This window comes from Camarhynchus parvulus, unplaced genomic scaffold (genome assembly GCF_901933205.1).
Source record: "Camarhynchus parvulus unplaced genomic scaffold, STF_HiC, whole genome shotgun sequence".
Taxonomy (NCBI): domain Eukaryota; kingdom Metazoa; phylum Chordata; class Aves; order Passeriformes; family Thraupidae; genus Camarhynchus; species Camarhynchus parvulus.
The window spans coordinates 396525-418824 of NW_022148248.1; the positions used below are offsets into that span (position 1 = coordinate 396525).

Genomic DNA, 22300 nt, shown 5'->3' on the forward strand with positions numbered 1-22300 from the left:
GGGACAACAATGTGAGGGACACAACAGGCACGGCCGGGTGTAGCAGGGACCCTGCTCGGGATGTGGGGCAGTTCAGGTGTCACTGTGCCCTCAGTGTCACCTCGTGTGGCGTTGTCACCGTGGTGGGGGTGAGGTGTGTCCGACTGTGCCATGTGGGGCTGTCACACAGTGTCACATTTGTCGCATTTTGTGTCACATTTGTCACATTTTGTGCCCGACTGTGCCACATGGGGCTGTGTCAGGCTGTACCTTTGGGTTGTACCTCAGACTGTGTCACACTCGTGTCACCTGTCACCTGCCGTGTCCGGCTGTGCCGTGCTCACACCGTGACCCAGTGACACCCTGTGACATCACACCCTGTTGCTCCCTAAATTTCTCCTTCTCTTCCCCCAAATCCCCCCAAATTCTCCCCAACCCCTTGTGCCCCCCCACAAAACACCATTTTCCTTTCCCCCAATCCCCCTCTCTGCTGTTCTCCCCCCAAATTCCCCTTTCTTGCCAGAATTATCCCCAAAACCTCCTGCTCCTCCTGGATTCCCCTCCCCGACCTCCAAACACCAAAATTCTCCTTTTTTTTTCTCCATTTTTTGCCCCTAGTCCCTCCTGCCCCTCCAAAACACTCCTCAAACACTTTTTACTGCTCCACTTGTTCCCACAAACCCCATTGCTGCCCCAAAACACCCGAAACCCCCCTCCTGCCCCCCTAAATCCCCCTCCTTGTCTGCAATTGCCCCCCAAACGCTCCTGCCTCTCTAAATGCCCCTTCCCTACCCCAATTATAACCCCACACCCCTCCTGCTCTGCCAACAACCTTCAAGCCCTTAATTGCGCCCCCAACCCCTCCTGCCCCCTCAGATTTCCCCTTCTCGCTCCTAAAATACTCCTGAATCCCACTGCGCCTCGCCCAGCCCCTTCCCCAGCACCCCTCCGGAACAGGCCGCAAAGCCTCGGCCTTTCCCAGCGGACACAGCCGGGTCTGGAGCGCCGGGAGCGGCCGGGCCGGGCGAGCGAGGCCGGGGCTGCGCAGGCCGCGGCTGGAGCGGTGCTTCGCCCATTTCCGGCACCGTCCGCCTTTGCTTCGGCATCTTTCGTCAGATATTCGGGTGTTTCCGGAATTTTCAGCCAATGCTTCGGCATATTTCGATAACTTCCGCCAATGCTTCGGCCACTTCCGGCTATTTCCGTCAGCGTTCGGGCACCGCCGGTTAACTTCGATCATTTCCGTCACTCTCCGGAGGCGCTTCGGCTTTCTCCGCCCACTTCCGTCAGTAGTTCGGAAATCTCCGTCAATCTCCGCCAGCTTCTGAGGTCACTTTGTCACCCTCCCTCCGCCCCCGCAATCTCTCGTCTCTCGGGCTCGGGGAGGGCGGCGCTTTTAAAATAAATTATTCATGAACCGATCCCACCGTGCTGGAAGCGGGGGGTCAGACGACGGCGCGTCCCGTGAGGGCTTCACAGAGCAGCCGCCGACTCCCTGCCCCTTCCCCGCTCCTCGTTCGCCTCACGGCCCGTGACGGGACTCCCCTCTTCCTTTCCTTCCTGCCGCTTTTTTCCCGCGCCTCCCCCCTTTTTCCTGTGAGGCGTTTGGTACGCTCCGTCCACGCCCCCACCGGCGGCTCGCGGGGGCCGAGTCTATATAAGGCGGCGCCGGTAGCTCGCCTCGCTCAGTCGCGCCTTGAGCGCGGAGCGGCCGGAGCGGAAAAGGGGGGGGCTCCGTGCCGAGGGCTCCGTGAGGCGCCGGTTCCCGGTCCCCGGTGGGGTTCATACTCCTTGCTCCCTTAACCCCCTCCGTGAAGGGGTCGGTTCCGAGCAGTCGGAGCGGCGCGAGGCCGCGGCCCCACCGACGCCATGCACGGCGGGCCACCCTCGGGCGACAGCGCCTGCCCGCTGCGCACCATCAAACGAGTCCAGTTCGGGATCCTCAGCCCCGATGAGATGGTACCGGGGCCGGGGCGGCGCGGACGGAACCGCGGGGCCCGCGGAGGGAGCGGGGCCGGCGGCTGAGGGCGAACGGCGGCGGGAAATGGCGCCGGGGCAGCGAGAGAGGGGAGCGGAGCGGCCCCGTGAGGGGACAGCGCCCCCCACAGGCCCGGGGGGCTGAATGGGGGACAGGGGAGAGCTCGGAGGGGATTTGGGGGCTCCTCAGGGGGCTCGGGGACACAAAACGAGGTTCTGGAAGGTGTTGGGGTCCCCAGGGAGCCTCCGGAAGAGCTTTGGGGTGTCCGAGAGTGGCTCAGAATCCCCTGGCAGCGTTTTGGCCTCCCTAGGAGCGGCTCAGGGAGCCTCGGGATGAGTTTTGGGGTGCCCAGGAGGCCTCGGGAAAAGTATTGGGGTGTCTTGGAGGGGTTTTAGGGTGTCCTGAGGGGCTTTGGGTCTCTGGAGGTGTTTGTTGGGGCCTTAAAAGAGCTTTAGGCTGCTGTGAAGGAGACTTGAGGTGCCTGGAGGTTTTTAGGGGAATTCTGGAAGAGCTTTCAGTGTCCTGGAGGGGTTTTGGGGTCCCTGGGAGTTGGTCAGACAGCCCAGGTGAAATTTTGGGGTGAATAAAGTGTTTATTGGGGGGTCACTTGGGGTACCCCTACCCGTTTAGGGTTTTTGAGGGGGGGCTCGTGGATGAATTTGGGGGTCCCCAGGTGCCTCAGTTTCCCTTTTCCCCCCTCAGAAACGGATGTCAGTGACCGAGGGGGGCATCAAGTACCCCGAAACCACCGAGGGGGGACGCCCCAAACTTGGGGGGCTCATGGACCCCCGGCAGGGCGTCATCGAGAGAACGGGGCGCTGCCAGACCTGTGCTGGTGAGTTTGGGGGGCCTGAACCCCCAAATCCTCCACCCTGAACCCCAAAAATCCTTCTGGGAGGGGATCTTGAACCCCAGAATCCTCATGAGGGGACCCCAAAGCCCCAAATCTTCACAGGGACCCCCTGAACCCCCAAATCTCCAACATGAAGGGCCCTGAACCCCCTAAAATTGCCTTTTTTTGGGGGGCATTTATTGGTTTTGGGGTGTCTTTTTTTGGAGGTTACCCTTTTTGGGGAGCTCCCCTCATTTTGGGGCTTTTAATTTTTTGGGGGCTTTTAATTTTTTGGGGGCTTTTAATTTTTTGGGGCATTTCCATTTTTTTGGGGGGGGGGTTCTTTTTTTGGGGAGGTTTTCATTTTTTGGGGTGATTTTAATTTTTTTGGGATTTTCATTTTTTGAGGGATTTTTTTTCATTTTAATGTTTTTGGGTTTTTAATTTTTTTTTTATTTTCTTTATTTTCATTTTAAAAATTTTCTTTCTTTTTTTTTTGGCTTTCTTTATTTTAATTTTCTTTTTTTGGTGTTTTTTTTTTTTTGTTGAGGTTTCTCATTTATTGGGGTGCTCATTTTTATAGGATTTTTTTAGGCTTCTTCCCCTCCCACCCCAAAACCCCATTCTGGGGTGGGTTCCCTCTATGCCAACCCCTCCCAACCCAATTTTGGGGTGTCCCCAGGGAACATGACGGAGTGTCCGGGTCACTTTGGCCACATCGAGCTGGCCAAGCCCGTGTTCCACGTGGGATTTTTGGGTAAAACCATGAAAATCCTGCGCTGCGTCTGCTTCTTCTGCTCCAAGCTGCTCGTGGACTCGGTGAGACCCCAAAAAACCCCAAAAGTTTGGGGGGGAGGGGTTGGTTTGGGCTGGAAATGGTCCAAAATGGCCCCGTGGTGGCACCTTGGGGACATCTCGGGGATGGGGGGTGGTGTTGGGTTTGGGGGGTTTGGGACCATTTTGGGGGTGCTGGGGAGTTAGAGGGAGGTGACAAAATTGGGGGACACCAAGGGAAGGTGACAAATTTGGGGACATCAAGAAGAGGTGACAAAGTTGAGCGACACAAAGAATAAGTGACAAAATTTGGGGACACAAAAGGTGACAAAGTTGAGGGACACCAAGGGGAGGTGACAAAATTGAGGGCCACATCAAGAGGGGCCAACAAGAGTCGGGGGACACAGTGTTGTCACCTGCTGGAAGCTCTGGAGATGCTGAGGGACCACAATGGGACAACAGCAGACACCCAAAATCACCTTTTATGACCCCAAAACCACAACGTGACCCCAGAATGGCATTTCCTGACCCCAAAATGCCATTTTCTGACCCCAAACCTGCGTGGATTTTTTTGAGCAGAACAACCCCAAGATCAAGGACATCCTGGGCAAGTCCAAGGGGCAGCCCAAGAAGAGGCTGACCCACGTCTCCGACCTGTGCAAGGGCAAGAACATCTGCGAGGGCGGCGAGGAGATGGACCACAAGTTTGGGGTGGAGCAGCCCGAGGGTGACGAGGACCTCACCAAGGAGAAGGTGGGCACCCCAAAATCCCCATTTCTGGCCCCAAAATTCTCGTTTGTGGCACAAAATCTCCATTTCTGGACCCAAAACTTCTGTTTGTGGCCCGTTTTTCCCCCTTTTCTCAATTTTAGGGCCACAGTGGCAGTGGGCATTACCAGCCATTGCTGCTACCCAATTAATAACCCCGTTAACATCTCTGTTACGCCGGTAATCCCCCTTTTTCACCCCAATAACCTCGTTTCTCACCCCAATAACTCCTATTTTTAACCTTTTTTCCCCCATTTTTAACCCAAATAACCCCATTTTTCCCCATTTCTCCCCATTTTAGGGCCACGGGGGCTGCGGGCGGTACCAGCCCATTATTAACCCCATCTCTCATCCCAATAACCCCGTTTTCCACGGCAGTATCCCCATTTTTAACCCATTAAACCCCGTTTTTCCCCCATTTTTAACCCATTTTAGGGCCACAGTGGCTGCAGGCGGTACTAACCATGCATTAACCCCATTTCTCAACCCAATAACCCCATTTTTCGTGGCAATATCCCCATTTTTAACCCCATTTTTCCCCACATTTCCCCATTTTAGGACCATGGGGGCTGCAGGCGGTAGCAGCCGCGCATCCGCCGCTCGGGGCTGGAGCTCTGTGCCGAGTGGAAGCCCCAATAACCCCATTTTTCACCCCAAATAACCCCATTTTTAACCCATTAAACCCCATTTTTAACCCATTTCAGGGCCACGGGGGCTGCGGGCGGTACCAGCCGCGCATCCGCCGCTCGGGGCTGGAGCTCTACGCCGAGTGGAAGCACGTCAACGAGGACTCGCAGGAGAAGAAGATCCTGCTGAGCCCCGAGCGCGTGCACGAGATCTTCAAGCGCATCTCGGACGAGGAATGCTTCGTGCTGGGCATGGACCCCAAATTCGCCCGGCCCGAGTGGATGGTGTGCACCGTGCTGCCCGTGCCGCCGCTGTCCGTGCGTCCGGCCGTCGTCATGCAGGGCTCGGCTCGCAACCAGGTGGGGTTTGGGGTAATTTTCTGGGGTTTTGAGGTCATTTTCTGGGGTTTTGGGGGTGTTTGGGGTGGGTTTTGGGGTCCCTGGGGCACTGTGCCCCTGCTGTCCATGTCCCCAGCCGTGGTCGTGCAGGGCTTTGCCCACAGCTAGGTGGGCACTGGGGCAGCTTTTGGGGGCTCCCGGGGTGGATATTGGGGTCCCTGATGCCTTCTTAGGGTCCCCAATCCCCTTTTGGGGTCACCCCCAGCACTCTTTGGGGTATCCCCATTTTTTTCCCCACCCTAAATCCACCCTAAACCCTTCCTAAGGCCCTTTGGTCTTTCTCACCTCCCTCCATCAACCCCAACCCCCCCCCATGAATAAATTTTGGGGTCGCCCCATTAATTTTGGGGTGTCCCCAGGATGACCTGACCCACAAGCTGGCCGACATCGTCAAGATCAACAACCAACTGCGGCGCAACGAGCAGAACGGGGCGGCCGCGCACGTCATCGCCGAGGACGTCAAACTGCTGCAGTTCCACGCTGGCCACCATGGTGGACAATGAGCTGCCCGGCCTGCCCAGGGTACAGGGGGGGTCACAGGGGGGTTTTGGGGGGTCACTGAGGGGTTTTGGGGTGACACAGGCTGAGGGACATTCAGGTGGTGGCCCCATGTCCCCCCTGTGAACGTCAAATGGCTCCAGGTCCACGTGGCCACCATGGTGGACAAGGAGCTGCCCAAGATCCAGGAGAGTCTCAGGGGGGCACAGAGAGGTTTTTGGGGGTCACGGGGGGGGTTTGGGCATCACAGAAGGATTTTGGGGTGTCATGGAGGGGTTTTTGGGGGTCACAGAAGGATTTTGGGGTGTCCCAGATGGGACAGAGAGGGGACAAGCAGGGACAGAGCCCAAAGTCCCAGCGGGACCTGGGGACATTCCCAGGAGGGATCAATTTGTGTGCCCTGGTGGGTTCTGGATTTTTGGGGTGATTTTTGGGGTTCTGACCCCCCAATTTCTCCTCGCCCAGGCCATGCAGAAGTCGGGGCGCCCCCTGAAGTCCCTGAAGCAGCGGCTGAAGGGGAAGGAGGGTCGGGTTCGGGGCAACCTCATGGGGAAACGCGTGGACTTCTCTGCCCGCACGGTCATCACTCCCGACCCCAACCTGGCCATCGACCAGGTGGGCGTCCCCCGCTCCATCGCGGCCAACATGACCTTCGCCGAGATCGTCACGCCCTTCAACATCGACAGGTGGGGTTTGGGGGGGTTTATAGGGGATTTATGGGGTTTGGGGGTGGATTTATGGGGTTTGGAGGGGATTTGGGATGGATTTAGGGAGGTTTGGGGTGATTTAGAGGGAGTTTGGGAGGTTTGGTGTTGGTGTCCTCCGCTCCATCGCGGCCAATGTGAGCTTCGCCGAGATCGTCGCGCCCTTCAACATCGACAGGTGGGGTTTGGGGGGTTTGGGATGGATTTATGGGGTTTGTAGGGGATTTTGGGGGGTTTGTAGGAGATTTATGGGCCTTTGAGGTGAATTTATGGGAGTTTGGGGTGGATTTATGAGGTTTTGGGATGAGTGTCTTCTGTTCTATCACCATCACTGTAACCTTTGGTGACATTGTCACCTTCGTGAGTGGCTGGAGGAGTTTGGGGAGGATCTGTGGGACTTTGGGGCAGATTTTGGGGTGAATTTGGGGAAGTGTCTGGTGTGGTTGGAGGATTCTGGGGAAGTTCAGGAAGATTTAAGGGTTAAAGGGATTAAATTAAAGGGATTTTGGGGCTATTGGAGGGATTTTAGGACAGATCTGGGGCAGTTTTGGGACAATTTAGGACCATCAGGGAGCTTTGGGGTGATTTGGGGGTCATTTTGGGGTTTGAGGTGGATACGGGGTGGAGACATTAGAATCACTTTAAACAGATCCCAATAACCCAAACCCACCCCAAACACCTTTGAACCCCACTGATCCTTCTCCAGCTGGCTCTGAGAGTTCTGAGGTGACTCCCAGAGCCCCAAAATCCCCTAAATTGACCCCAAAAACCCCGCAGGCTGCAGGAGCTGGTGCGCAGGGGGAACAGTCAGTACCCGGGGGCCAAGTACATCATCAGGGACAACGGGGACAGGATTGACCTCCGCTTCCACCCCAAACCCAGCGACCTCCACCTGCAGATCGGCTACAAGGTCAGCACCCCAAAACCCCAAATCTGGCCAGGGACCCCAAAACCCCAAATCTGGCCAGGGACCCCAAAACCCCAAATCTGGCCAGGGACCCCAAAAACCCCAAATCCGGGCAGGGACCCCAAAATCCCCAAATCCGGCGGGGACCCCAAAACCCTAAATCCGAGCAGGGACCCCAAAACCCCAAATCTGGGCGGGGACCCCAAAAACCCCAAATTCAGTGAGGGACCCCAAAAAACCCAAATCTGGGCAGGGACCCCAAAAACCCCAAATTCAGGCGGGGACCCCAAAAACCCCAAATTCTGGGAGGAACCCCAAAAACCCCAAATCTGGGCAGGGACCCCAAAAACCGCAGCAGGATCTCAAAAATCTGAGGGACACAAAAAATCTGGGGGACACCAAAATCCACAGCGAGATCCCAAAATTCTTAGGGACACCAAAAACTGGGTGTGGAACCCACATCTGTGGGGGGGGGATTGGTGGTTTTGGGGTTCAGAGCTCTGGATTTGGGGTCAGTCCCTGATTTTGGGGTTCCCAACTCTAGATTTGGGGTTCGATCCATAATTTTGGTGTTCACCACCACCAGGGAGTGAATTTAACTCCAAACCCCTCATTCTCCTCACTCTGACCCCGCCATTTTTGGGGGGAAAGATGCCGTTTTTGGGGTGTCCCCCATTTTTGGGGTGTCCCCCTGATTTTTGGGGGCTTTGGGGACAGGTGGAGCGTCACATGTGCGACGGGGACATCGTCATCTTCAACCGGCAGCCCACCCTGCACAAGATGTCCATGATGGGCCACAGGGTCAGGATCCTGCCCTGGTCCACCTTCCGTCTGAACCTGAGGTAAAACACCCCAAAAACCTCAAAAATAACCCCAAATCTTGCCCTGGTCCATCTTCCATCTGAACCTGAGGTAAAACACCCCAAACACCCCAGAATTAACTCCAAAAACCCCAAAAATAACCCCAAATCCTGCTCTGGTCTACCTTCCATCTGAACCTGAGGTAAAACACCCCAAAACTAACCCAAATACCACCCTGGTCCACCTTGAGTGGTGAGATGAATCCATCCTTGGTGTGTCCCCAATGTCCCCATGATGTCCCCAATGTCCCCCCAGTGTCACCACGCCCTACAACGCCGACTTTGACGGCGACGAGATGAACCTGCACCTGCCGCAGTCGCTGGAGACGCGGGCGGAGATCCAGGAGCTGGCCATGGTGCCCAGGATGATCGTCACCCCCCAGAGCAACCGGCCCGTCATGGGCATCGTGCAGGACACGCTGACGGCCGTGCGCAAGTTCACCAAGAGGGACGTCTTCCTCGAGAGGGTCCGTTCGGGTCGGTCTCGGGGGGTTTGGGGTCATCTTGGGGGTTTGAGGAGGATTTGGTGTGGTTTGAGGTGATTCATGGTGGTTTTGGGGTGGTTTCTGGTGCCGTTGTGTTGGACACGCTGATGGCCATGCGCAAGTTCACCAAGAGGGACGTCTTCCTCGAGAGGGTCCGTTCGGGGCCATCTCGGGGGTTTGGGGTTGTTTAGGGTGATTTGTGGTGGTTTAGGGTGGTTTTGGGGTGATTTGAGGGGTTTTAGGGCAGGTGTTTGAGGTGGGACACATTGATGGCCATGGACAAGGTCACCAAGAGGGACGTCTTCCCTGAGATGGTCTTGTTTGGGAGGATTTTGGGGACTTTTAGATCATTTTTAGGATATTTTGGGATCTCTGTGGGGTTTTCTTGGTTGATGACATCTTTGGGATGCCCTTCACGGCGAGGTGATGAACCTGCTGATGTTCCTGTCCATGTGGGACATGGATTTTGGGGGGGTTGGGATATCTTTGAGGTCTTTCGGGTTCTCTATGGGTTCTCCTGGTTTGATGACATCTTTGGGGTGTTTTTGGGATGTCCTTCAGGGCGAGGTGATGAACCTGCTGATGTTCCTGTCCACGTGGGACGGCAAGGTGCCCCAGCCGGCCATCCTGAAGCCGCGGCCGCTCTGGACAGGGAAGCAGATCTTCTCCCTGATCATCCCTGGCCACATCAACTGCATCCGCACCCACAGCACCCACCCCGACGACGAGGACAGCGGCCCCTACAAGCACATCTCCCCCGGGGACACCAAGGTGGGGCAGTGGAGGAGGTCCAGGGGGGCTTGGTGGGGTGGGAAGGGGATCTCAGGGGGCTTTGGTGGGATCTGAGGGGGCTTTGGTGGAGCTTGCTCTGGTCTAGGAGGACTTTGTAGACTTGGAGATGACCTGGGGTGGTTTTTGGGGTGCTCCAGGTGGGTTTTGGGATTTTTTGGATCTTTGAGGTCCTGACCCCGTTCCTTGGACATCCCCAGGTGATTGTGGAGAACGGGGAGCTCATCATGGGCATCCTGTGCAAGAAGTCCCTGGGGACGTCGGCCGGGTCCCTGGTGCACATCTCCTACCTGGAGATGGGCCACGACACCACGCGGCTCTTCTACAGCAACATCCAGACCGTCATCAACAACTGGCTGCTCATCGAGGGTCAGCTGCTCCTGGGGGCTGGGGACCTTCCTGGTGGCATCTCATGGGGGTTTGCTCACCCAGGGACCTTCTCAGATCCCAGCTTGGTGGAGCTCTGGGATTCTTGGACCTCATTCTTGAGGTCCTGGTGGTTCTTGGACTCCCAATTTTGGGGGCTGGGGGTGCTGGGAACCTTCTTGGTGGCGTCTCATGGGGGTTTGGTCACCTGGAGACCTTCTCAGGTCCCATCTTGGTGGAGCCCTGAACCCCACATGTCCCCCTCAGGTCACACCATTGGCATTGGGGACTCCATCGACGATGCCAAGACCTACCAGGACATCCAGAACACCATCAAGAAGGCCAAGCAGGATGTGATCGAGGTGGGGTTTGGGGAGGTTCCTGCAGGATCTCAGGAGGTTTGGGGACGTTCCTGGAGGTTCTCGTGGAGTTTTGGGGGTTTTTTTGAGGTTCTTGAGGTGGTTTTGGGCACCAGGAGACCCAAGACCAACATCTTCCAGGTTTGGGAGGTTCCAGAAGGTCTTGGTCTGGTTCCTGGAGGATCTCAGGGGATTTGGGGAGGTTCCTGGAGGATCTCAAGGTGTTTGTGGTGGTTCCTGGAGGATCTGAGCAGGTTTTGGTTGGTTCCTGTGGAGTTTTTGGGGCTTTTTGAAGTTCCCAGGTGCTTTTGGCCACCAGGAGGATCCAGGACACCGCAGTGACCGTTCTGGGGTGGTTTTTGGCATCTCCAGGTGATCGAGAAGGCCCACAACAACGAGCTGGAGCCCACCCCGGGCAACACCTTGCGCCAGACCTTCGAGAACCAGGTGAACCGGATCCTCAACGACGCCCGCGACAAGACCGGCTCCTCTGCCCAGAAGTCCCTGTCCGAGTACAACAACTTCAAGTCCATGGTGGTCTCGGGGGCCAAGGGCTCCAAGATCAACATCTCCCAGGTTTGGGGGCTCCAGAAGGTCTTGGGGGGCTTCTGGGTGGGGTTTTGGGCAGTTCCTGGAGGGCCTCAGGAGGTTGTTGGTGGTTCCTGAAGGATCTCAGGAGATTTGAGGTGGTTCTTGGAGGATCTCAGGGGCTTTGGGGCAGTTCCTGGAGGATCTCAAGAGGTTTGTGGTGGTTCTTATGGACTTTTGAGTGGTTCCTGGAGGATCTCAGGGGATTCCTGGAGGTTCCTTTGGATTTCCATGGAGTTTTTATGGATTTTGTTGGTTTCTGAGATGATTTTGAGGCGTGTCCCCACCCCGGTGTCCCCTCAGGTGATCGCGGTGGTGGGCCAGCAGAACGTGGAGGGCAAGCGGATCCCATTTGGCTTCAAGCACCGGACGCTGCCGCACTTCATCAAGGACGACTACGGCCCCGAGAGCCGCGGCTTCGTGGAGAACTCCTACCTGGCCGGCCTCACCCCCACCGAGTTCTTCTTCCACGCCATGGGTGGCCGAGAGGGCCTCATCGACACGGCCGTCAAGACGGCCGAGACCGGTCAGTGTCACCAGGGTGTCCCCATGGGGGTGTCAGGAGTCCAGAATTCCGCCCAAGGGGTCTTCAGGAGCTCAGAATGACAGTGTGGAAATGCTGAGGGGATCAAACCCTTCCTAGATGTCTCCTGGAGACCACAAACCCTCCTGAGATGTCTCCTGGAGACCACAAACCCATCTGAAATGCTTCCAGGATCCCCAAACGCTCCTGAGGTGTCTCCTGGAGACCACAAATCCTCCCCAGATGCCTCCAGGATCCCCAAACCTTCCCCAGATGCCTTCTGGAGACTTCCAGGAACACCCAGACCCATCCCAGATGCCTTTTGGAGACCCCAAACCCTCGTTAGATGTTTCCAAGAACCCCAGACCTGCCCCAGATGCCTTTTGGAGACCCCAAACCCTGCCCTGATGCCTCCAGGATCTCCTAACCTTCCCCAGATGCCTTCTGGAGACTTCCAGGAGCCCCAAATCCATTCCAGATGCCCTCTGGAGACTCTCAACCCCCCCCCCAGATGCCTCCAGGATGCCCAAACCCTCCTTAGATGCCTTCTGGAGACCTCCAAGAACCCCAAACCCTCCCCAGAGTCCCCAAACCCTCCCCAGATGCCTCCAGGAACCCCAAACCCTCCCCAGATGGCTCCAGGATCCCCCCAAACCCCTCCCAGATGTCTCCTGACCCCTCCCGCCCCTCAGGGTACATCCAGCGGCGCCTGATCAAGTCCATGGAGTCGGTGATGGTCAAGTACGACGCCACGGTCAGGAACTCCATCAACCAGGTGGTGCAGCTGCGCTACGGCGAGGACGGGCTGGCCGGGGAGAGCGTCGAGTTCCAGAACCTGGCCACCCTCAAACCCTCCAACAAGGCCTTCGAGAAGAAGTGAGGACCAGGGTGGACACGGCCTGGGGCAGGGCGTGGTCATGGGTGGGGTCAGTGGCCATGGTTGGGGTTATGGAGGGGAGGATTCCAGGAGTTGGGGACATCTTGGTGTCTTCACAGGAGTTGGGGACACATTGGGGTCTTCTCCTGCCCCTTGTTCAGGCAGGATCTGGGGACAGCTTGGGGTCTGCAGATGGGAGTTGGGGACATCTTGGGGTCTCCAAGTGGTTCATTTCAAAAGTTGGAGACATCTTGAGGTGTTCAGATTTGGGTTGGGGACATCTTGAGGTCTTCAAATGGGAGTTGGGGACATCTTGGGGTCTTCAGGTGGCTCCTTCCAAGGTTTCAGACCCATCTTGAGGTCCCCAAGTGGTTCCTTCCAAGAGTTGGGGACATCTTGGGGTCTCCAGGCAGGAGTTGGGGACATCTTGGGGTCTTCAAGTGGCTCCTCTCCAATCTGGGTGACACTTGGGTGTCCCCAAGCTGCTCCAGCCCAACCTGGGTGGCATTTTGATGTCCCCAACCTCTTCCACCCCAAACCAGGACCCACCTTGGTGTCCCCAACCTTCTCCTCCCAAACTTTGGTCACGTTTTGCTGTCCCCAACCTTCTCCTACCCAACCTGGACCAGCTATTCTGGTGTCCCCAAGCTCCTCCAGGCTGCCGTGGGTGACGCTTTGGTGTCCCCTGGATGTCCCTGAGGTGTCCCTGTGTCCCCCCAGGTTCAAGTTCGACTACACCAACGAGCGGGCGCTGCGCCGGACGCTGCAGGAGGAGCTGGTCAAGGACATCCTGTCCAACGCCCACATCCAGAACGAGCTGGAGCGCAAGTTCGACCGCATGCGTGAGGACAGGGAGGTCCTCAGGGTCATCTTCCCCACCGGGGACAGCAAGGTGACAACAAAACCCACCCCAAAACCCAATTGAGGTACCCCAAAACCCCACTGAGATACCCCAGAACCCAGCTGATGTCCTCCAAAACCCTACTGAGATACCCCAAAACCCAACCAAGATGCCTCATTTTTGGGGTTCTGATCCGTTTTTGGGGTTCTGACCTCCATTTTTGGGGTCCCTCTCTCAATTTTTGGGGTTATTTTCCCATTTTTGGGGTTCCTCTCCTTATTTTTGGGGTTCCTCCCCCTGTTTTTTGGGTTCTGACCTCATTTTTGGTGTTCTTTTCCCATTTTTTGGGGTTCTGACCCCGTTTTTGGGGCTCCTCTCTCTCCCCACAGGTGGTGCTCCCCTGTAACCTGCTCCGCATGATCTGGAACGCGCAGAAGATTTTCCACATCAACTCCCGGCTGCCCTCGGACCTGCACCCGGTCAAGGTGGTGGAGGGTGAGTGGGGCAGGGCTCTGGGGTCCCTCAGGAAGGTTCTGGAGGTCCTTCAGTCCATCGAGAAGGTTCTGGAGATCCTTGAGTCCCTCAGGAAGGTTCTGGAGGTCCTTGAGTCCCCCAGAAAGCTGTGATGGCTCTGAGGTCCCTCAGGAGGGTTCTGGAGGTCTCTTGAGTCCCTCAAGAAGGTTTTGGAGATCCTTCAGTCCCTCAGGAAGATTCTGGAGATCCTTCAGTCCCTCAGGAAGCTGTGATGGGTTTAGGGTCCCTCAGGAAGGTTCTGGAGATCCTCGGGTCCCTCAGGAAGGTTCTGGAGATCCTCGGGTCCCTCAGGAAGCTGTGATGGGTTTGAGGACCCCCAGGAAGGTTCTGGCCATCCTCAGGACCCTGCAGTGACCTGGTTGTCCCCTCAGGGGTGAAGGAGCTGAGCCGCAAGCTGGTGATCGTCAACGGGGAGGACCCGCTGAGCCGGCAGGCGCGGGAGAACGCGACGCTGCTCTTCAACATCCACCTGCGCTCCACGCTCTGCAGCCGCCGCATGGTGGAGGAGTTCCGGCTCAGCGGGGAGGCCTTCGACTGGCTGCTGGGCGAGATCGAGTCCAAGTTCAACCAGGCCATCGTGAGTGGGGATTTGGGGTCATCTTTGGGGGGTTTGGGGTCATCTTTGGGGGTTTGGGGTCAGTATTTGGGGGTTTGGGGTCACTTCTGGAGGTGCCTTCGACTGGCTGCTGGGGGAGATCGAGTCCAAGTTCAACCAGGCCATCATGAGTGGGGATTTGGGGTCATCTTTGGGGTTTGGGGTATTTGGGGCCAGTATTTGGGGTGCCTTCAACTGGCTGCTGCGGGAAATCAAGTCCAAGTTCAACCAGGCCATCGTGAGAAGGGGATTTGGGGTATTTGGGGTCATCTTTGGGGTTTGGTGACTCCACTGTCACATTCTCCTGTCCCCATGTCCCCTCAGGCCCACCCTGGGGAGATGGTTTGGGGTCACTCTGGATGGTTTGGGTCACTGTGGGGTTTGGTGACACTGCTGTCCCCTCAGGCCCACCCCGGTGAGATGGTTTGGGTCACTCTGGGGTTTGGTGACATTCTCCTGTCCCCATGTCCCCTCAGGCCCACCCCGGTGAGATGGTGGGCGCGCTGGCCGAGCAGTCCCTGGGCGAGCCGGCCACGCAGATGACCCTCAACACGTTCCACTACGCGGGGGTGTCGGCCAAGAACGTCACCCTGGGCGTGCCCCGCCTCAAGGAGCTCATCAACATCTCCAAGAAGCCCAAGACGCCGTCGCTTACCGTGTTCCTGCTGGGCCAGAGCGCCCGCGACGCCGGGCGCGCCAAGGTGGCACCGGGGACGCGCTGGGGACAGCAGATGGGGTGGGATGGGGGTGGTGGCCCCGTGGGGCTGTGTGACCTCCTTGTCCCCACAGCCCTGTGGTGGCTCCACATGGCTTCATGTCCCTGTGGTGGCCCTGTGGGTTTGTGTCCCCTCTGTGTCCCCGTGTCTTCCATGTTCCCATGTCCCTGTCCTGTGTCCCCCTCAGGACATCCTGTGCCGCCTGGAGCACACCACACCCAATGTCCTACTGTCCCCTGACTGTCCCCAATGTCCCCTTACTGTCCCCAATGTCCCCAGGACATCCTGTGCCGCCTGGAGCACACTACACCCAATGTCCACCGTGTCCATCATGTCCCTATGTCCCCAGTGTCCCCTGACTGTCCCCAATGTCCCCAGGACATCCTGTGCTGCCTGGAGCACACCACACCCAATGTCCTCATGTCTCCTGACTGTCCCCAATGTCCCCAGGACATCCTGTGCCGCCTGGAGCACACCACGCTGCGCAAGGTGACGGCCAACACCGCCATCTACTACGACCCCAACCCTCAGAGCACGGTGGTGGCCGAGGACCAGGAGTGGGTCAACGTCTACTACGAGATGCCCGACTTCGACGTCAGCCGCATCTCGCCGTGGCTGCTGCGCGTCGAGCTCGACCGCAAGCACATGACCGACCGCAAGCTGACCATGGAGCAGATCGCCGAGAAGATCAACGCCGGTGGGTGGCCGGGCATGGGGTTCGGGGGGTCTTTGGGGGACCTGGAAGGGGTTTGGGGTGACCTGGAGGAGGTTTGAGGGTGTCTGAGGAGCTTTTGGGGGGTTCTGGGGGGTTTTGAGGGGCCTGAGAAGGATTTAAATTGACTTGGATGAGTTCTGAGGGCATCTGAGGAGCCTTTTGAGGGTCTTGGGTGACGCTTGAAGGCATCTGAGGGCTCTTCAAGGAGTTCTGTGTGAGCCTGGAGGAGCTTTGGGCCTTCCTGGCAGACCTTTGAGGACACCCTGGAGGTCCCTTGGGTGCCGTGACCTCGGAGGTGACCCTGTCCCCACCCCGTGTCCCCTCCCAGGCTTCGGTGACGACCTCAACTGCATCTTCAACGACGACAACGCCGAGAAGCTGGTGCTGCGCATCCGCATCATGAACAGCGACGAGAACAAGATGCAGGAGGTGGGCAGGGACCTGGGGCCACCTCAGGGGACACCTGGGATGGCCTGGGCCTCCTCACCTGTGCCCCACCGTGTCCCCAGGAGGAGGAGGTGGTGGACAAGATGGATGACGACGTCTTCCTGCGCTGCATCGAGTCCAACATGCTGACGGACATGACCCTGCAGGGCATCGAGCAGATCAGCAAGGTGGGGACACCTGGAGGGGCTTGGGACCACCTGGAGGGGTCCATGAATGAATGGGAGGTCTCCAGAGATACCATGGTGACCTTTAAGAGGTTCCAGAAGACCTTTAGAAGGTCCAGGATGGTCCCTGGTAACACCTGAGGGCACCTGAGAAGGTCTTTGAGTACCACCAGGTGCTCTAAGGGTTCAAGATCTCCAGGTAGATCTTGAGGAGCCTCAGGAGCTCCCCATGGAGACTTTTAGGTGGTTCCAAGAGATCTTTAGGAGATCTGGGACACCCACGGTGACCCCACGGTGACACCTGTCCCCACCTGCCCAGGTGTACATGCACCTGCCGCAGACAGACAACAAGAAGAAGATCATCATCACCGAGGACGGGGAGTTCAAGGCTCTCCAGGAGTGGATCCTGGAGACCGACGGCGTCAGCCTCATGCGGGTGCTGAGCGAGAAGGACGTGGACCCCGTGCGCACCACGTCCAACGACATCGTGGAGATCTTCACCGTGAGTCACCTGGGCTGGGACACACCTGGGTCCCCAGGCTAATGGGATTCCCAAAGCCCTGGATTCCGGGATTTCTCACCCTTTGGATTTGGGAGATTCCCAAAGCCGTGGATCTCAGGAATTCCTGTCCCCTGGATTTTGGGATTTGTGGATCCCTTGGATCTCAGGAATTCCCACCCCCTGGATTTGGGATTTCCCACCCTCTGGATTTCAAGATTTCCCACCCCTTGGATTTGGGGAATCCCCACCCTCTGAATTTTGGGATTTGTGGATCCCTGGAGTTTGGGGATTCCCACCCCCCAGATTTTGGGATTCCCACCCCCTGGATTTGGATTTCCCACCCCATTTTGTGGTTTTGGTCCCCGCAGGTCCTGGGGATCGAGGCGGTGCGGAAGGCGCTGGAGCGGGAGCTCTACCACGTCATCTCCTTCGACGGCTCCTACGTCAACTACCGGCACCTGGCGCTGCTGTGCGACACCATGACCTCGAGGGGACACCTGATGGCCATCACCCGGCATGGCGTCAACCGCCAGGACACCGGGCCGCTCATGAAGTGCTCCTTCGAGGAGACGGTGAGGGGACAATGGGGTTTGGGAACGGGGATTGGGGTTTGGGAACGGGATTGGGGTTTGGGAACGGGGATTGGGGTTTGGGAACAAGGATTGGGGTTTGGGAACAAGGATTGGGGTTTGGGAACCGCCAGGGCACTGGGCCACTCGTGAAGTGCTCCTTCGAGGAGACGGTGAGGGGACAGTGGGGTTTGGGAACAGGGATTGGGGTTTGGGAATGGGGATTGGGGTTTGGGAACTGCCAGGACACCGGGCCCCTCATGAAGTGCTCCTTCAAGGAGATGGTGTGGGAATGGGATCAGGAATGGGATTTGGGAACAGGGTTTGGGGTTTGGGAACCACCAGGACACCAGGCCTCTCATGAGGTGCTCCTTTGAAGAGACAGTGAGGGGACAGTGGGGACAGTGGGGTGGGAATGGGGATTTGGGAATGGCCAGGACACCAGGCCACTCATGAAGTGCTCCTTTAAGGAGATGGTGAGGGGACAATGGGATTTGGGAACAAGGATTGGGGTTTGGGAATGGGAATTGGGGTTTGGGAACAGGGATTGGGGATTGGGAACCGCCAGGACACCAGGCCCCTCATGAAGTGCTCCTTCGAGGAGATGGTGAGGGGACAATGGGGACAATGGGGACAATGGGCTGGGAATGGGGTTTGGGAATGGGGATTGGGGTTTGGGAACTGCCAGGACACCGGGCCCCTCATGAAGTGCTCCTTCAAGGAGATGGTGTGGGAACGGGATCAGGAATGGGATTTGGGAACAGGGTTTGGGGTTTGGGAACCACCAGGATAGGGGGCGAGGTGCTCCTTTGAAGAGACAGTGAGGGGACAGTGGGATGGGAATGGGGTTTGGGAACAGTGATTGGGGTTTGGGAATGTGGTTTGTGAATTGGGGTGGGAACAGGGTGGGAATGAAGTGGGTACAGGAATTGTGTGGGAACAGGGTTTGGGGTAGGAATGGGGACGGGAATGAGAATTGGGTCGGGAACGGGGTGGGAATGGGTTTTAGGGGCTGGGAATGGGGGATTCTGTGAACATTTTATAGGATTTAGGGTTCAAGAATCACATTCAAAGGTTGAAGCTGATTTTGGCGTGTGTCCCCCACACTCAGGTCGATGTCCTGATGGAGGCAGCTGCCCACGGGGAGAGCGACCCCATGAAGGGTGTGTCCGAGAACATCATGCTGGGCCAGCTGGCCCCGGCCGGCACCGGCTGCTTCGACCTCCTGCTGGACGCCGAGAAGTGCAAGCACGGCATGGAGATCCCCAGCGCCCTGCCCGGCCTCGGCGTCGGTGGCCGTGAGTCCCCGAAACCCTGGGGACACCCCCAGAACCCTGGGGACACCCCCCAGGAAAACTGGGACAACCCCCAAGAAAATGGGGACACCCCCTGGGAAAATTGGGACAACCCCTGAGAAAATGGGGACAACCCCAGGAAAATGAGGATGACCCCAGGAAAACTGGGGACAACCCCAGGAAAATGGGGACAGCCCTGGGAAAGTGGGGACACCCCTTGGAATGGTGGCCAGGTTCCTCCAGGAGCAGCTGGGGACACCCCAAGGGTGGTGGCACCAAGACCTTCAAGGTCATGGTGGTCGTTGGCCAGTTGTGGGCAAGAGGGGACAGCCTCAGATTTTGGGGTCCGTGTGGATTTTGGGGTACACCAGACTGGATCCTGTGAGGGAAGAGTTTGGGTTGCGGTGATGGTGACAGGAAGACCCCCCAGTGTCACCATAGTCACCACCATGTCCCAGCCCTGGTCAGCTGGTGTTCTCCAGATGTTGGTGTCCCCCCGATTTTGGGGTCAACCCCAAATTTTGGAGTCCATTGGGGAGGAGGGGACACCCCAAGGGGTGGTGGTGACACAAAGACCCCAAATGTCACCATGACCACCACCATGTCCCAGCTTTGGTCCCCTGGTGTCCCCCAGATGTTGATATCCCCCAGATTTTGGGGCTTCTCATATGTTGGTGTCCCTCTAGTATTGATGTCCCTAGATTTTGATGTCTCCCAGATTTTGGTGTCCCCCCAATGTTGATGCCCCCCGGATTTTGGGGTCACCCCCATATTTTGGTGTCCCCCCATTTTTGGGGTGCCCCTGACCCCTTTCTCTCTCTCCGCAGCCACTGGGATGTTCTTCGGCTCGGCCCCCAGCCCCATGGGGGGGATGTCCCCGGCCATGACCCCCTGGAACCAGGGGGCCACCCCGGCCTACGGAGCCTGGTCCCCCAGCGTGGGTGCGTGGGGCACTGGGAGGGACTGGGAGGGACTGGGAGGGGTCTGGGGTAAAATGGGGCTCACTGGGATGGCTGTGGGGCAGGTTTGGGGTGTCCTGGGGTGAACTGGGGATGGTGAGGGGTCCCCCTGACCCCCATTTTCCCCACGGGCAGTGGGATGGGGCTGGGTTGTGTTTGGGGGTAGTTTTGGGGTCTCAGGCTGGATTTGGGGGTAGTTTTGGGGTCCTGGGCTGTATTTGGGGTCCCCCTGACCCCCATTTCTCCCCACAGGCAGCGGGATGACCCCAGGCGGGGCCGGGTTCTCCCCCAGCGCCGCCTCCGACGCCTCCGGGTTCAGCCCCGGTTACTCCCCGGCCTGGTCACCCACGCCCGGCTCGCCGGGGTCACCCGGCCCCTCCAGCCCCTACATCCCCTCCCCCGGTGAGTACAGCCCCCAAAACACCCCAAAATACCCCGAAATAACCCCAAAATGCCCTGAAATACCCTTAAAATAACCCAAAACACCCATAAAGCACCTTTAACCCTTAACAACAACCTGAAACACACTGAAACACCCCGGACACCCCAAAATACCCTGAAATACCCTTAAAATAACCCGAAATACCCTGTAACACCTAACAACACCCCAAACCACACTGAAATAACCTAAAAATACCTGTAAGACACCATGTAACCTCCCAACAACACCCGAAACATGCTGAAACACCCTGAACACTCTAAAATACCCCTAAATACCACTGAAACACCCCTGAAACACCTTGTAATCCCTTACAGCGCACTGAAACACCCCAAACATCCTGCAATATCCTAAAATACCCCAAAACACCCACAGGAGACCCTGTAATCCCTAACAACACACTAACATCACCTGAAAACACGCTGAAACACCCCTAACACCCCATAACACCCTAAAATATCCCAAAAATAATCCAAAATGCCCTGTAACCCCTAACAACAGCCCAAAACACACTGAAACACCTCAAACACCCTGTAGCACCCTAAAATACCCCTAAAATAACCCAAAACACACATGAAACACCCTGTAACCTGTAGCAACACCCCAAAACACCCTAAAATAACCTCAAATACTCCAAATACCCTGTAACCCCTAACAACACCCTGAAACATCCCAAGCCAGCCCCATAACACCCCCTCACTGAGCTCCACAACACCTGAACAACACCTCCAAGCGACCCACAACACCCCAACACCACCAACAGCCCCGCAACACCCTCCTGACCCCCGTGTCCCCTCTCCGCAGGTGGGGCCATGTCCCCCAGCTACAGCCCGACGTCCCCCGCCTACGAGCCGCGGTCGCCGGGGGGCTACACCCCACAGAGCCCTAGCTACAGCCCCACCTCGCCCAGTTACAGCCCCACCTCGCCCAGCTACAGCCCGACATCGCCCAACTACAGCCCCACCTCGCCCAGCTACAGCCCAACGTCTCCCAGTTACAGCCCGACCTCGCCCAGTTACAGCCCCACCTCGCCCAGTTACAGCCCCACGTCCCCGAGCTACAGCCCCACCTCGCCCAGCTACAGCCCCACCTCGCCCAGCTACAGCCCGACGTCGCCCAGTTACAGCCCGACGTCTCCCAGCTACAGCCCCACTTCTCCCAGTTACAGCCCGACCTCGCCGAGCTACAGCCCCACGTCCCCGAGCTACAGCCCCACCTCTCCCAGTTACAGCCCCACCTCTCCCAGTTACAGCCCGACCTCGCCCAGTTACAGCCCGACCTCGCCCAACTACAGCCCCACCAGCCCCAACTACACCCCGACCTCGCCCAGTTACAGCCCCACCTCTCCCAGTTACAGCCCCACCAGCCCCAACTACACCCCGACCTCACCCAACTACAGCCCCACCTCTCCCAGCTACAGCCCCACTTCCCCCAGTTACAGCCCCACCTCTCCCAGCTACAGCCCGTCCAGCCCCCGCTACACCCCGCAGTCGCCCACCTACACCCCCAGCAGCCCCAGCTACAGCCCCAGCAGCCCCAGCTACAGCCCCACGTCCCCCAAGTACACCCCGACCAGCCCCAGCTACAGCCCCAGCTCCCCCGAGTACACCCCAACCTCGCCCAAGTACAGCCCCACATCGCCCAAGTACAGCCCCACGTCCCCCAAGTACAGCCCCACCTCGCCCACCTACAGCCCCACCACGCCCAAGTACAGCCCCACGTCGCCCACCTACAGCCCCACCTCGCCCGTCTACACCCCGACGTCGCCCAAGTACAGCCCCACCTCGCCCACCTACAGCCCCACCTCGCCCAAGTACAGCCCCACCTCGCCCACCTACAGCCCCACGTCGCCCCAAGGGCTCCACGTACAGCCCCACGTCCCCCGGCTACAGCCCCACGTCGCCCACCTACAGCCTCACCAGCCCGGCCATCAGCCCCGACGACAGCGACGACGACAACTGAGGGCTCCGCCTGTGGGGACGGGGGTGGCACCCCCAAAAAACCCCTCGGATCCATGTGGGGATGGAGCTGTTGTCACCCCCAAATCCCCACATGGATATGGGATCGCGGTTGTTGTCATCCCCCAAAAAACCCCCCCAGGCCGTGGGGGTGAGCCCCGGATCCATGTGGGGACGGGGTTGTTGTCACCCCCCAAAAACCCCACATGGATACAGGGTCAGGGTTGTTGTCACCCCAAAAACCCCCACAGACC

At 57.9% G+C, this 22300-nt stretch overlaps 1 protein-coding gene across 1 annotated transcript; it reads left to right on the top strand.

Annotated features, from left to right (window-relative positions):
- Window positions 1–1645: 1645 nt before the first annotated feature.
- Window positions 1646–22183, top strand: LOC115916359 (DNA-directed RNA polymerase II subunit RPB1-like). Its single transcript, XM_030970062.1, is given in 31 exon segments — window positions 1646–1938; window positions 2660–2792; window positions 3472–3608; window positions 4143–4316; window positions 5036–5317; window positions 5716–5835; window positions 5837–5878; window positions 6320–6540; window positions 7336–7468; window positions 8183–8307; window positions 8582–8792; window positions 9372–9581; window positions 9800–9968; window positions 10233–10327; window positions 10697–10900; window positions 11216–11438; window positions 12128–12311; window positions 13033–13204; window positions 13543–13648; window positions 14059–14264; window positions 14759–14983; window positions 15449–15695; window positions 16042–16142; window positions 16223–16327; window positions 16644–16826; window positions 17195–17398; window positions 18507–18693; window positions 19518–19631; window positions 19902–20051; window positions 20893–21938; window positions 21940–22183. Coding segments are annotated over 31 exon segments (5910 nt in total). The 5' UTR covers window positions 1646–1848; the 3' UTR covers window positions 22051–22183.
- The last annotated feature ends 117 nt before the right edge of the window (window positions 22184–22300 follow it).